This window comes from Vipera ursinii (assembly GCF_947247035.1).
Source record: "Vipera ursinii genome assembly, chromosome: 10".
Taxonomy (NCBI): domain Eukaryota; kingdom Metazoa; phylum Chordata; class Lepidosauria; order Squamata; family Viperidae; genus Vipera; species Vipera ursinii.
The window spans coordinates 22,681,054-22,694,024 of NC_139520.1; the positions used below are offsets into that span (position 1 = coordinate 22,681,054).

At 58.2% G+C, this 12,971-nt stretch overlaps 1 protein-coding gene across 1 annotated transcript; it reads left to right on the forward strand.

The window, feature by feature from the left end:
• Positions 1 to 551: 551 nt before the first annotated feature.
• Positions 552 to 12,734, forward strand: SNTB2 (syntrophin beta 2). Its single transcript, XM_083370646.1, has 7 exons — positions 552 to 1,071; positions 5,761 to 5,974; positions 7,021 to 7,231; positions 7,593 to 7,735; positions 8,707 to 8,897; positions 9,426 to 9,610; positions 9,914 to 12,734. Exons 1-7 carry the CDS (start codon positions 567 to 569, stop codon positions 10,004 to 10,006), a joined length of 1,542 nt encoding a protein of 513 aa, XP_083226772.1. The 5' UTR covers positions 552 to 566; the 3' UTR covers positions 10,007 to 12,734.
• Positions 12,735 to 12,971: the final 237 nt, after the last annotated feature.

Consider the following 12,971-nt stretch of genomic DNA (forward strand, 5'->3'; position numbering starts at 1 on the left):
TTGCTTTTGCTCGAAGTCTTCCAGACGGTAGTTAGGAAATGGAAGCGAGCCCCGGGTGCGTGCCAACGGGAGAATCGCGGCTCCCGCCGCCGCCGCTGCTGCCGCCCCTGGCTTGATCGTCGGGCGAACACCTGACCGGAGGCACCTGGCGGCCCCGCCTTTTGGGACCCCGAAGCCTCCAACGGCTCGGGCGGAGGAGGACGAGCCGGCGAGGCTGTTGCCGGAGCAGCAATTCGGGGAGCGCGAGCTCGGCGTCCCCCGTGCTGGACAGGCTTTCTTCGGGGCAGAGAAGCCGCGCCTTCCTCGGCCGGATAAGGGCGACTCCCTCCCCCGCCCGGCAGCCCGCCGGCCTCCCTGCTTCGGAAGGGCTGCGGGCCCCGGAGAGTCCCGCGGGGGCGGCGCGGGCCCCCAACTCGCGTGCGGGGGGCCGGCAGCCGCCCCCTCCCTGCGGCTCACGTGACGCGGTGCCCTTGGCACGAACCTGCGGGCGGGCGGGGCGGGGCCAGCCTCCCGCGCCCTGCAAGAGGCCCCGCCCGCGCCACTCGCGGCGCCTCGGCGGGTGCGGGATGGCGGTGTGGACGCGCGCCCGCAAGGCCGGGCTGGTGGAAGTGCTGCTGCGCGAGCGCTGGGTGCGGGCGGTGGCCGAGCTGAGCGGGGAGGCGCTGGCGCTGAGCTCCGAGCCGGAGCCGCGCGACGGTCTGCCCAACGGCGCCGCCGCCGCCGCCTCGCCCTCCGCCTCCCCCGAGCGGGGCGCCGCCTCCCCCTGGCCGCCGGGGTCCGGCTCGCCCGGCCCGCCTTCCCCGGCGCCGGGCTCCCCCCCGGCCGGGGTGCGCCGCGTGCGGGTGGTGAAGGCGGAGGCGGGCGGGCTGGGCATCAGCATCAAGGGCGGGCGCGAGAACCGCATGCCGGTGCTCATCTCGCGCATCTTCCCGGGGCTGGCGGCCGAGCGCTGCGGGGCGCTGCGCCTGGGCGACGCCATCCTGGCCGTCAACGGCGTGGACCTCCGCGACGCCACCCACGACCAGGCCGTGCAGGCGCTCAAGCGAGCCGGCCGGGAGGTCCTGCTGGAAGGTAAGCGCCGGCGCTCTGCACGCGCCCAGGGGCCGCGCGGCTCGCGGGATGGGGTGGGGGACGGCCGGCCGCCCCGGCGGCTTAGTTCCGGAGCTCCACGCGCAGCCTGTCTGGGGCTGCGGGGAGGCGGCGCCCGAGGCAGAGCCGGACACCTGGCTGCCGCTTGGGCTTGGCCCGAGGCCCCCGCTGCCCCCACCCCTCCGCAAGCAGCTTCGGGACCGGCGCCTCTCGCCTGCTTGGCTGATGAAGGAGAGGGGTGGGGGCGAGCGCAGCCCCCCCTCGAAGCCCTAATAAGACACGTCGTCGGGAGCGGCTGGACCTCCGCTCGTCGCTCAGTCAATCCAACGACGGGAAACGGCGGAGTTTCCTTTCAAACCGGAATTTCCCACTTCTCGTTCCGCTTTGGGCCAGGCTCCGGGAAGGGCAGAGCGTCTTAGGCCAGCCTTGCAGCCCCCTCAGGCAACCCGATTAGCTTGCCCAGAACAGGCTAGGAGCCGGAGATGGGATCACGGTCAGTGGGGCGCCTCAGGAATTCCCGACCGACCTCGGTGCGGTCTGCTCCTCCGGTTGTTGGTGTGGGAGAAGCGGGTGCTGTCACCTCGCCCAGCTGCAGAAGGCAGCAACTTTGATCAAACTCCAGGGACAGCTTGGCTGTCAGGATGCTTTCTCCGGAGGGGAAGGGCAGCCTCTGAAGGCCCAAAGCCCATCTTCTCTCTTGGTATTAGATGTCTGGCGTGTCCTGTGGGGGGACGTTGCAGCTCCTGGAAGCCCCTGGCAAGCGGAGGGCTGATCGCCCTGCAGGAGATTGGACGGGTGGGTCGTCTTAGCACCTGGCAATGCTCTTCAGCCTCTCTTTAACTGTCGTTCAGCTTCCGCTATTAAGAAGTGGGGCAGCCACCTCTTTATCTGGGGCGTGATTCTGTCTCTGGGAATGCAGGGCGAAGGCTGTGGAAGATGTCTAAGCCACACAAGGGGTTGGCGGGGCTGCTGCCATGTACAGCTGTCGCTTTCCAGTCTTGGTTGGGGCATTGCTTGGTTGGTTGGGGCTTCGCTCCTTGGCCTAGATGCGTCTTTTGTGGGTCCACTAAGTGGTCCCACAGGGGCAGGGTGAGCTCCCTGCTGTAACTCATAGCCTCTGAGTATCCAAGTTTGGGTGCCAAGGGATGACCCTTTTGGGAGTGGACGCAAAGCACAGCAATGCTGGAGACAGGATTTCGGGAGTAACCAAAGCAGCATTTTTCTGTGCTGCTTCCCCTTTTGCAACACAGCCTGCCTTTCTTCACCTCTCTTGGACAAGAACTATTACCTCCCCCCTTCTGCCCCATCAGCCCAGGAACAGAAAGGAAAGTGGGGCTCTTTGTGGGAAGTCTGCAAAAGTGTTTGTAGTAGCAGGGACTTTAAAGGGGACCCCAAATCTTGAGGAGGACTGTCCTTCGATAGAAGGCTGGCCTTAGTCTTTGCTGACCTTTGGGAGTCAACAGGTGAAGCACTTAGGGCCTTTCTGTGCATCGGCCCCTCTGTTGGCTCTGGCTTTGGGGCCAGGCTTTTCTCTAAGTCTCCCCACTTCACGCACTGCATACAGCTGGGGGGGGGGCTCTGCTCAGGATCTCTCTCCCCAGTTTGGCTCACCACTTTTTCTCCTAGTTCCTGGGCCCTGTAAACGTGTCTGGCTGGGAAAACGTCTGGAAATGCAGCACCCCCTTGAGGGAGGGTGGTGGGAAGGGTGATGGGGGGGCCTTGTGGGGAGCCGGGAGGTCCCACCCGGCCCTCCCTCCCTCCGGCTTCCCCTGCTTGGCCCTCTGGGAGACCTCCAGGGTCTTTGCAGCTGAAAGGTAGCTGTGGACTGAGAGCAGGGGGCGTTTCTTGGGGGGGGAAGGGGGGCTGTGCTGTGCATTTCCTCCCCCCCATGCAAAATGCCAAACGTTGTGAAAACGGCCGGAAAGCCTCCCCCCGCTGAGCTGTGGCTCTTCCTTGGTTGCAGCCACTCCGGATGATGGTGGCTGAGGTCAGCCGGGCTCCGTCTTCACGGGAGCGAATGGGGCAGCCTCTGAGGGCCGCCTCCTTAGAGAAAGAAAGGTTCCTGTGGTTGCAAGTGGAGGTCCTTCGAACCTTCCTCAAGAGACCAAGAATTTGGACAGCCTTCGGGGTCACTGTTAGGGCGGTGAAGCCCTGAGACCAGACCATCCTCTGGGCCTTTTCAAATTGTGGCTCTGTCTGGGTTGAGCCGCCTTTTTGAGTCATTTATCTTGGCTCCTCATGGGCCAGAAGAGTTTTCTTGAGAGGCCTAAATGCTTCCGTTCTTCCACAGGGTCCTCTAAGCCCCTCCTCTCTCCTGCCTTTCAGTCCAAGGGGCTTTTCTGGGCTGCCGAGTAAAACACTTTTGCTCTTGCAAACCTGTAACAGGGTGACTAGCTCTGATTTATCCTTCCCAGCTCCTGAGTCATTGACTGGCTGGGGAGGAGTGCAAAGGCCTGCTGGGCAAAGGAGGGTAGGGACGTTTTATGGATGGGGATACTGGAGAGCCCACATCTGGTAGCCAGCTGTGGAGCTCCTCTTCTGTTGAGCCATCCTCCTAGGAGGGGCCTTTCCCATCCACCCTGCTCCCTCCGCCTCCCATCCTGGGGTGTGTGTGTGTGAGCCTGAGCTGCTTGGCTGGAAAGCTCCCCCTGGGCCACTGAGGCAGCTGTATGTGAAGCTCTGACCCTCCCCCTGCCCTCCTTTGCACAGGCCTGGAGCCCCACTGGACAGGCTGGGAGCTAGGACAGCAGGAGTGCACAGGCAGCCCCCCCCCCCCGCCACTGGTCCCTGTTAAGGATGTGCCCTGCTGCCACTTATACAGCTGTCCTGGTTGACAAACAGCTGTAAATGCCTGCCCTGTTCTTGCCTCATTGGTGACTTGAGGGAGGACTCTTAATGTTGGGCCAGCCCTTTGGTCCTTCCAGACAGAAATCAGCTCCTTTATTTTTAATGTGCTCCCTCGTCTTTGGAAGCTGCCCTTGCTTCAGACCTCCCTGGACATGGTGAGGCCCCTCCGCCTGGCAGAGTTGCTCAGGAGAGTTGAGTTTGAACAAAGAGCTTCAAACGTTTGGTGAGCCTCCCTGCCTTTTAGGGCTGCAACGTCTGGATGTGCATTGCCAGCCCGTGATGGCAAGCTGATCCCAGGAATGCGGAGCTCTCCTTGTGTGCCAGGGATTTGCATGGGGAAAGAGAGACGGCATTTCCCCTGTCCCTGCTTCAACCGGAGGTGGGTGAAAGAGCAAGTGGCTGGTGCCGGATGTCCTTTCCTGGTGCCCCCAGGCCAGCTGCTTCCTCTCTGCACATAACCTTGGCTCGGTCCTCATCAGGAGACCCCAAATGACCATCTGGGACAGGAGATCCTCCTGGGAAGAGCAGCCCAACAGAAAAATTGTTTGCTTAGGTCATTAAAACTTTATTTTCTGCTAAAAAGTAGAGGTGGTTGTGTTTATTTGGAAGTTACTTCTTCACCACTCTAGGACTGCTGTTCCACTAGCTGATCTTCCTAAAGGATTAGTGGAATTTTGAGAGTTTTCTTAAGGTTTTGTTTAGCACATGCTGGAATTTTACGTGGCTGCCAGGCATGTTTTTGTTTTGCAAGCTGGGGCTCATGTTTATCAACTGCATCTGTTTGCAGATAATTGATCGACATTTGCATTCTCTTTTTGGCATTGGCTCTTTGCATTGCTTCTGACCAAGAGCTCCTTTAGCCAAACTTGTAAGCAGACATAACAACAGCATGTTTTCAAGGCTAACCCAGATTGTGAGCCGTTTTGCAGCCAGATCAAAGGCCTCCTCTAGTAACTGCATTTTTGCTACCCCAGAAACCACCCATTGCTGCTGCTGCTGCTGTCTCTGGACCTTCGCCCTGGGGGCAAGTAAAACTTCCCTGCAGCTTTTCCTTTCCTTGCTGGAGCCAAGATGTCTCCCGTGTGCCAGCTGCCCCTTGCAGAGAGGGATTAGAAGCCAGGCTGTGCACTAATCCTCTCTGGACAGCAGCAGGGCGCAGAGTTGATCCCTGAAGAACCACCTTGGGTGGGGCTGCTCTCCTTGCCAGGCAGGACGGCTGGCCTCCCCAATCCTCTTTGCTGCTGCCACCGCTGCCTGGCAGGGCAGGCCGCATTGAGCAGCTCAGAAGTGGGGAGCTGGGCTGAGGTTGGGCAGCACTGTGGGAGACCCTTCCTCTGGAGTAGAGCACCAGGTCTTTGGCTGGCTGCTGTGCTCTTCAGGGGGGCATCCGGAAGTCTCGCCCGCCCCCAGTTGCCTTTGCGTCGAGCATCATGACGGGTCCTGTCAGGCAATGGTGGTGGTGAAATGGCCGCTCCTCAGCCTGGGAGTAGCTGCAGGCAGAGGCCGAAGGGGAGGAAAGAGGTACATTCACCAGGCAGTGAGAGAGGCAGGAGGCAAGGCGGGATTGGCCTTGCAAGAGCCCATCTTGGCAAAACGCTCTGAGTCTTCCCTGAGGTCACTGCCTGGCCTTCCTTCAAGGTGAATCCAGCGGGGGAGAGCGGGTCAATCTTGGACCTGGGTGCCGGGGCGACATGGGGCTGCTTTCTGCCCAGCCGACTTCCCTGGGTTCAGCCCATCGAGGGGAGCCCCCGGGGGGTCATTCTGTGGGGCCTTGAGCATCAGGACGGGAAATGCTCAGCCCCTCCCTTCTCGGCCTGCTCTTAGTGAAGTACTTGCGGGAGGCAACTCCGTACATCAAGAAGCCGTCGCTGGTGTCCGACCTGCCATGGGATGGGGCCTTTCCGCACTCTCCCAGCCTCAGCCTCAGCGAGGAGTCTGGCTCCCCAAAGCACCAGAGCACCCCCCAGGACCGCAAAATCATCCCCTTGAAGATGTGCTATGCTGCCAGGAACCTGAGCATGCCGGACCTGGAGAACAGGTCAGGGGGTGGGCAAGCAGAATGTTTTGCAGGGCAGCAGTTGTCTCCTTACATGAGGACTAGGAACCTGGGCTGGCTTCCAGGGTGCATCTAGAAAGGTCCTTCCCAGATCCTTTCAAGGTTGCAGCGCTGCAGCCTTCTCACGGAGGGGCGGGAGCCCAAAATCCGATGCCTGTCTGCCCCCTCCACCCAGAAGACATGTTGTTATTTTGGAATGGATGGTCTGGTTATGCAGAGGCAGCCCAACCTCTGGACATGGGCCTGTTGTGCCCCGTGCACCCAGACCGGCCTCTTGCACAAGAAGGCTCCGGGGCAACCCTGGCAGCTATGGCATTGCAGCTGGGAGTCCTCCCGCTAAGCAGGGCTGTTTTGGGGTGGCAGCAGAGCCTGGTGGAGAGCAAGAGTGGTGGATTCCCACTTGGGTGCCATCACTGGAGGGCCCCCCTCTTTCCCTGGCCATCAGCCAAAAGGCTTCCTGGAGTGGGGGGCAGGGACAGAGTGTGAGTGTCACAGGCTGTTCCTCTGCCCTGCAAGATATCTTGACTCCTCTCCAATGGGTGTGGAGCAGTCTTGGCTTTGGGCGTCCACAGGATGCAGCCCTGATCCCTAGGGGGGGGGGGCAGGGGGAGGAGGTTTGGGCTCCAGCCAGGCAGGCAGACCGGAGGAGGCAGTGCCAGCCATCCCTGCTTCCTCTGCTCCCTGCAGTCTTGGGTTTCAGTACACATGGCTGCTCCTGAGAATTCAGAAGGTCGGTGGGAATTGTGGATGGGGAAGCTCCCTGCCAGCCCCAAACCCAAATGGCTTTTGCAGACCTGGCTGCCCCCAGAGCAGTCTGGCCCTCTCCTGGGTCAGTGGCCCTTCAAGGCCCCTTTTGCCAGGCCCTGAATCGAGTCGAGCGTCCTGTACAGGTGGCTCTGCTGCCACCTCACCACAGGGGGAGGGGGCCACACTCCTCCCCTGAGAAGAGCTGGAGGGGTCAAAATGAACGTGGAAGATCAGGGATGGAGTCCCCCACTCCTTTCAGTGGCTCTGCCTTTTCTCTGCAGGCTGATTGAGCTGCATTCACCCGACAGCCGGAACACCCTGATCCTTCGCTGCAAGGACACGGCCACAGCGCATTCGTGGTTCATGGCAATCCACACCAACATCATGGCCCTCCTCCCACAGGTCCTGGCTGAGCTCAACGCCATGTTGGGGGCCAGCCACATGGCAGGCAGCAGCAGGGAGGTCAAGCAGATCGCCTGGCTGGCTGAGCAGGTGAGCCCCTCGCCCGGCACCTCTGTAAGGCTTGGTTTTCTCTGGCGGGCAGCCGGGGGAGGGGAGGGAAGTGATCTGGCCGGGAGGCTGCTGAAGCCTTCTTTGGCCAGGAAGTCACCATCCCTCCCCCCCCCCCGAGCAACCTTCAGGTGCTGCAGAAGCATCTCTGACCACTGGCAACTCAACAAGGTGTGTGTGTGGGGGGGCTTATCTGAATTTGCTCCTGGTCATTGTAAGCAGCTCTGCCACAAGGGTGGCTGTCTTGTCCTGGGCCCCTCTATGTGGTCTCTCGCTAGGCCTAGGCCCCAGCTTCCCAGTGAACACCTCAGCCCACCCTTTCATCTGTCTCCGCTTCCTGCAGGCCAGACTTGACGGCGGGCGGCAGCATTGGCGGCCAATCCTCTTGGCGGTGACAGAGAAGGACCTGCTGCTCTTTGACTCCGTGCCCTGGACAAGGGACGCCTGGGCCTCTCCCTGCCACAGCTACCCACTGGTGGCCACCAGGTGGGGGAAGCCACCACTATTCTCCAGGCTCAGGTCACGCAGAAGGCCTTCCGGAAGGGGAGGGGGCATGAACACCTCCCGGGAATGCTGGGGATCGGCTGCCATCAGCCTCTGGGAGAGCAGCCGGCTTCTGGGTGTGGTTGGAATGGTCTGGGGCTCGGATCTGGCAGGGCATCCAGGGTGGTCTTGCCTTCTGGAGCCCCCTGCCCATCACCTCCTGTAATGCCTTGCCTGGGAAATTTCTACCAGTGTTAATTTTGGGACTTTCCTTCTGGAGACAGGAAAGTCCCAGATTGATTCCTGCAACCAGAAAAGCAGGCAGCTGTTTCCCCTGCTCCCCTGCGCCAGGTGAAGCAGAGCTGCGGGGTGTGGGGGGGATTGGCTGCCAATTCAGGCAGAAAAGCCTTGTTGGGGATCCTTGCCTGCCTTCCTCCCCCTCCTCCCCCCCCTTGCCCCCCAGGGCTGGCCTCAATGCTGCCAAAGAGGAAAAGGCTGCACTTGCTCCTCCCGTTTGTTTGGCTTTGGCCTTTGTACTTGGCCTGTGCAAGAGGAGGCTGGCACTTTCCCTTGTGCAGGGGAGAGCGAGGGGGGGGCAGAGGGGAGGGCTTTCAGGCCTCCCCCCTCAGGCTTCTGCATGGGTTTATCAGGAGGCTCCAAGGAGGGTTGGGGCGGCTGGCAGAGACTTGGTGAGACTCTGTCAGGTTGACTCTCCGGTGTCCAAAGTCTGCCCCAAAGTAATTCATCTGCTAATGGGGTGCTGCTCTGTGGCCTGTCTACTCCCCCAGCTGGGGTTCTTTCATGATCTTTGGTGAGGAGAACAGGGCGCAGTGGGGGTGGGCTTCAGGGAGAGTCTATGCAATAGGGAAAGGACCCCCCCCAAGTATTTCTGCAATCCCTCTGGGACAGGGGTGGTGTTATTCAGAGCAAGTCACCCCCAGTTTGCAACTGCTGCTCCTTCGCTCCCCCCTCAGGCTGGTGCATTCAGGCTGCAGGTCGCCCTGCCTGGGATCAGACCTCACCTTTGCCACACGGTCAGGCTCTCGCCAGGGCATCGAGATGCACGTTTTCCGTGTGGAGACCCACCGTGACCTCTCCACCTGGACCAGAACCCTGGTGCAAGGCTGCCATGCTGCTGCAGAGCTTGTCAAGGAGGTCTCCGTAGGTATGGCCTGGCTGCCCAGCCTTGAGGACCATGGCCCCTCCTCTCTTGAACCCCTGGAGGAGGCCCTGCTGGTCAGTCTAGCAAACGGGATGGAGAGATTATGCCCACCAGCTACAGTGTTGGCGTTGTTGACAGCAAGAAGGATGGGAGTAGATGGTGGGGTGGGAGTCCCTGCCTTGAGGAATTGGCAGCCTAAGGTGGGTTGAGCAAGTCCCAGCCTCCAAGGCTCTTTGGCCCAGGCATTGGAAGGGAGAACCCGCTCCGTTCATGTGGCCACATTGCCCAGGCTGGGCAGCGCCGGCATCCCCTGTTGAAGTAAACATTTTACACACACAAACACCGCCATGCCTGCCCTGGTCCTTCCAAATCAACTGCTGCTCTCCTGGACTTGAAGGGCAGAAGATGAGGACTAGCTCTTGACAAAAGGAGCCAGGCTGGAGGTGGGCAAAGGAAGCCTGAGCCCGGTTGACCCATGGGTGGCCCTCCCCTCCTGACCACGGAGGGTCTGCTTTCTGTCTTTTGGCCTAGGCTGCATCTGGAACAGCCAGGACATTCGGCTCACAATCCACTATGAAAATGGCTTCACCGTGTCCAGCGAGGGAGCTGGTTCTACCAGTATCCTCCTCCGATACCCTTTTGAGAAGCTGAAGATGTCTGCTGATGATGGGGTCCGAAACCTGTATTTGGACTTTGGCGGCCCGGAGGGGGAACTGGTGAGTGGCTGGTCGTGAGTTGTAAGGGGAGACCCATCATCTGGCGACGTTTGCCTGAAGAGGGGCTGTGGATTTAGGCAACTTCCTGCAATTCTGTTGAGGAATAAAGGAGGAGGGCCTTTTGCTCTCACACCCAAGGGAGGAGGAGACGAGCACAGAAATGATCACCAGCCGTAACTAGAAAGCCACCTGAGCTTGGAGGTTTGGCTACACCTGGGCCATGACTTTAGTTTTATGTGGGATGAAGGGGTCGATGCTGGTCTTTGAAATGGCAGGGGATGACTGTCTCTCCCTCCTCCACAGGTCCTGGAGCTGCACTCCTGTCCCAAACCCCTGGTCTTTGTCCTGCACACCTTCCTGTCGGCCAAAGTGACCCGCCTGGGCCTCCTGGCCTAGCCACAGCCGCCGCCACCGCTGCAGCCGCCACACCTGGTTCCTGGCCTTGCAAGGGTCCCATATGCCAGCCTCAGTGCCTTGACTGGACTTAGAACGGTCCCATCTCTCCCCTTCTGAAGGGCTCTGGGGAGGCTGCAGCCATAAACCCTTTGCCAGGGCAGGGCAAGCAGGAGCCGTAGAAGGAGCAATTCTCTGGTGGGATCATGTGAAGCCATCGTTCTGTTCCACTTACCAGATGTGCCTTTCGGTGGAGGCTGGGAAGAGAAAGGAAGCCTCCTCCCAGAACAAGGAAAGGGTGCCTTGTGTGCCCAGCTTGCCCCTGACGTGCCCAAGTCGTGTGCTGCTGCTGTGGGAGGGTCAGAGAGAGCCTGGGGGTTACTGTGCAGTTGCTGCCAGGTTCCGAATCAGAAGCCCCCCCCCCCAAAGGCTGGGGAGCTGCCCTCTCACTCTGTTCAAGAGTCCCCTCCAATTCTAGTTTTAATCCCAGAACCAGTAAAAGACACGGCCTTAGCTTAAGAGATTCTTTTCAGCATCAGAAAAAGTCTGATTCAGAAACCAGCACAAGGAAAATGTTTGAGTAGCTTTCTTTGAGCATCTCCAGCTTGCTATGCAGAGCCTGTCCCTCTTATTACAAAGGGAGATGCTCTTTGAAGCAGGTTTACTGGCTCCCTTCCCCATTTTGACATTGACTGTTACACTAGAGCAGCATGAATCATATTTTTTACTATTTATCTTATCCCAAGCTAAGCAAATGTATTAAGGGGTCACTTATAAAAATACTCAGCATCAGCTAATGCACAGTCAGTAAGGAGGCCACCACTAGCCTCAAAATAGACACTCCTTTCCCCCTCAAACCCAGAGGGACCCTCTTGTCCCTCTGCAACAAAAGCTGTTGATACAAAAGTTGTGTAATCTCCCCAAACTCTTGGGCACATCATCAGTGAAAAGCAGTAGTGGCATTCAGTGTTTCTTGCTCTCCTGAGGAAAGAAATGAAACTAAACCTTGAGTGGTGCCCTGGTTCTTGTCTCGGAAGAAGCAGGGAGCCCAGCGGGGGGGGGGGGGAGTCCATGGGATGTCCCCAGTTCTGGCTCCAGTGGAGGGTGCGTGAAGGAGGTGCTTCTTGCCAGAGAGAAGCCCACCTCTACCATCCAAAGATTGGGGGTTCAGGCCTCTGTCTTGGGACTTGCAAAGAGGGCTGGGCTGGGATCTTGTCATGGGGCCCAGGAATAGAACTAGAGGTTGTTGCCTCCAGGGCTTCTGGTATCTGTAGTCTGGGATGGGTCTTGGGCATCAGTTGGAAAGGGAATAGCCCTCTCCTCTGATCTTTGAGGCTCCATCCGTTTTAGACCTCTTGGCCCAGCTGAAGGAGGCTTCCTGACCCCTCCTGTGAAGGATTTGGGCTCTCTAGGCAGAAGAGGAAGGCTGGCACTCAGGCACTCGTCCTGGGTGTCCAGCTGCTCTGTTAGGGCTGGAATTTGGACTGCAGGGCCTGTTCAGAGAAACCTCAAGGCCAGTAAGGACCGTTCCAGGCCCTTTTCTGCATTAAAAGCCAATATTTAATGGTGCTGGAGTCTTTCTGAAGAGAACACCTTTTCTCAGTCACCTTCAGTTGAGTGTAACCAGCTTCCCTTCTTTCCAGGGCTGAAGGAGTTGCAGCCGATAATTTGCTGCTCATGTCCAGCGACCAGGCTCCCATTCAGGGTTGCTGCCAGGGGCACCGTTACATGTTTCAGAAAAGGGCCCCTGGTACCCACGTGGAGGTGATGTAAGGCTGTGGGCATTTGCTGCCTGGGGGGTATGAATGTATAGCATTGAAAGAGGAAATCTGGCTGGCATTAGCAGGTTTTCAAATGGTGCTTTTATATCACGGTGATGAACTATTATTACCAAATTGAGACAAAAGTTTAAAAATACAGGTTAGGAAGTGCAGCTTGACCCGTCACATTCTCACCCTTTTTTACACAGCACTTTTCCTAGCAATGCCAGATTCGGTTTTTCAGCCCAAGGATGTTGTTGCAACTACACGAGGCTGCTCCAAGAGTTTAGACCCTGAATTGATGTGGAGCATAGAGCTGGGTTAGGAGACTCAGTTCCATCAGGGGAGAATTTGGGGTGGGAGACCAGCCGATTTCAGGGTTTTCTTCTTGCTAATGTTTTGTGGGGCCAGGAAAGACTTTAATTCATTAATTACTGTGGCGCCTCTTGCCAAGCGGATATCTTTGTTCAGTGGCACAAGTGACTCGCTGAGGTTTCCCATCTTCTGTCAGATATCGGGAGTTTACAGATAGGGCAAACACAACTGTTACAGGCCCAAAGTGCCAAAGAGGTCTTGAAATTTTGCACGGGAATCACTACAAGCGAGTGTCTGTGTTAATGCTGTGCAGAGCTGTATGTCTGTGTGGGTATGCTGTCTGTTATAATCTAATGTGGAGTATTGCAACAGAGATACGCCATCACAAATCTTAAACCAGCTTTATTTTTTTATGCTTTGTACATGGTATTTATACAAGGACTTGCTTTTCCAATTATTTTAAATGCAATTTTGGGGGGTCTCCAGGTTCTCAAGCGGCAACATTTGGACCATGTCAGATCTTCGCCAGCAGAGAAATTCTTGCCGGGCTCTGCAGAAAACCTGGGTGCTCCTGGCCGAGTTACACTCTTCACTGTATCGCATTTTACATTACAATGAAAAGCAACGAAGGGCAGGTGTATAATAAAATATTATTAGTTTTAGCCTCTACTGCTTCGTGTCTTTGCGGGGAAGCAAGAACTTTAACCCTCAGCAGTGAATTGGAGGTGGGGGAAGAAAAATGGAGAGGGGGAGATGGAGGCAGATGGCACGGGAGGCGCAAGAATCGGGGACCTCCCTGGTCCCCCCCGGAGAACGGAGCCCGGGGCCCTCGGTGTGCTCCCCGAAGAAGGGGGGAAGAGCTGCAGCGGCGGCCCTTCTCTGCGCTTGGTAGG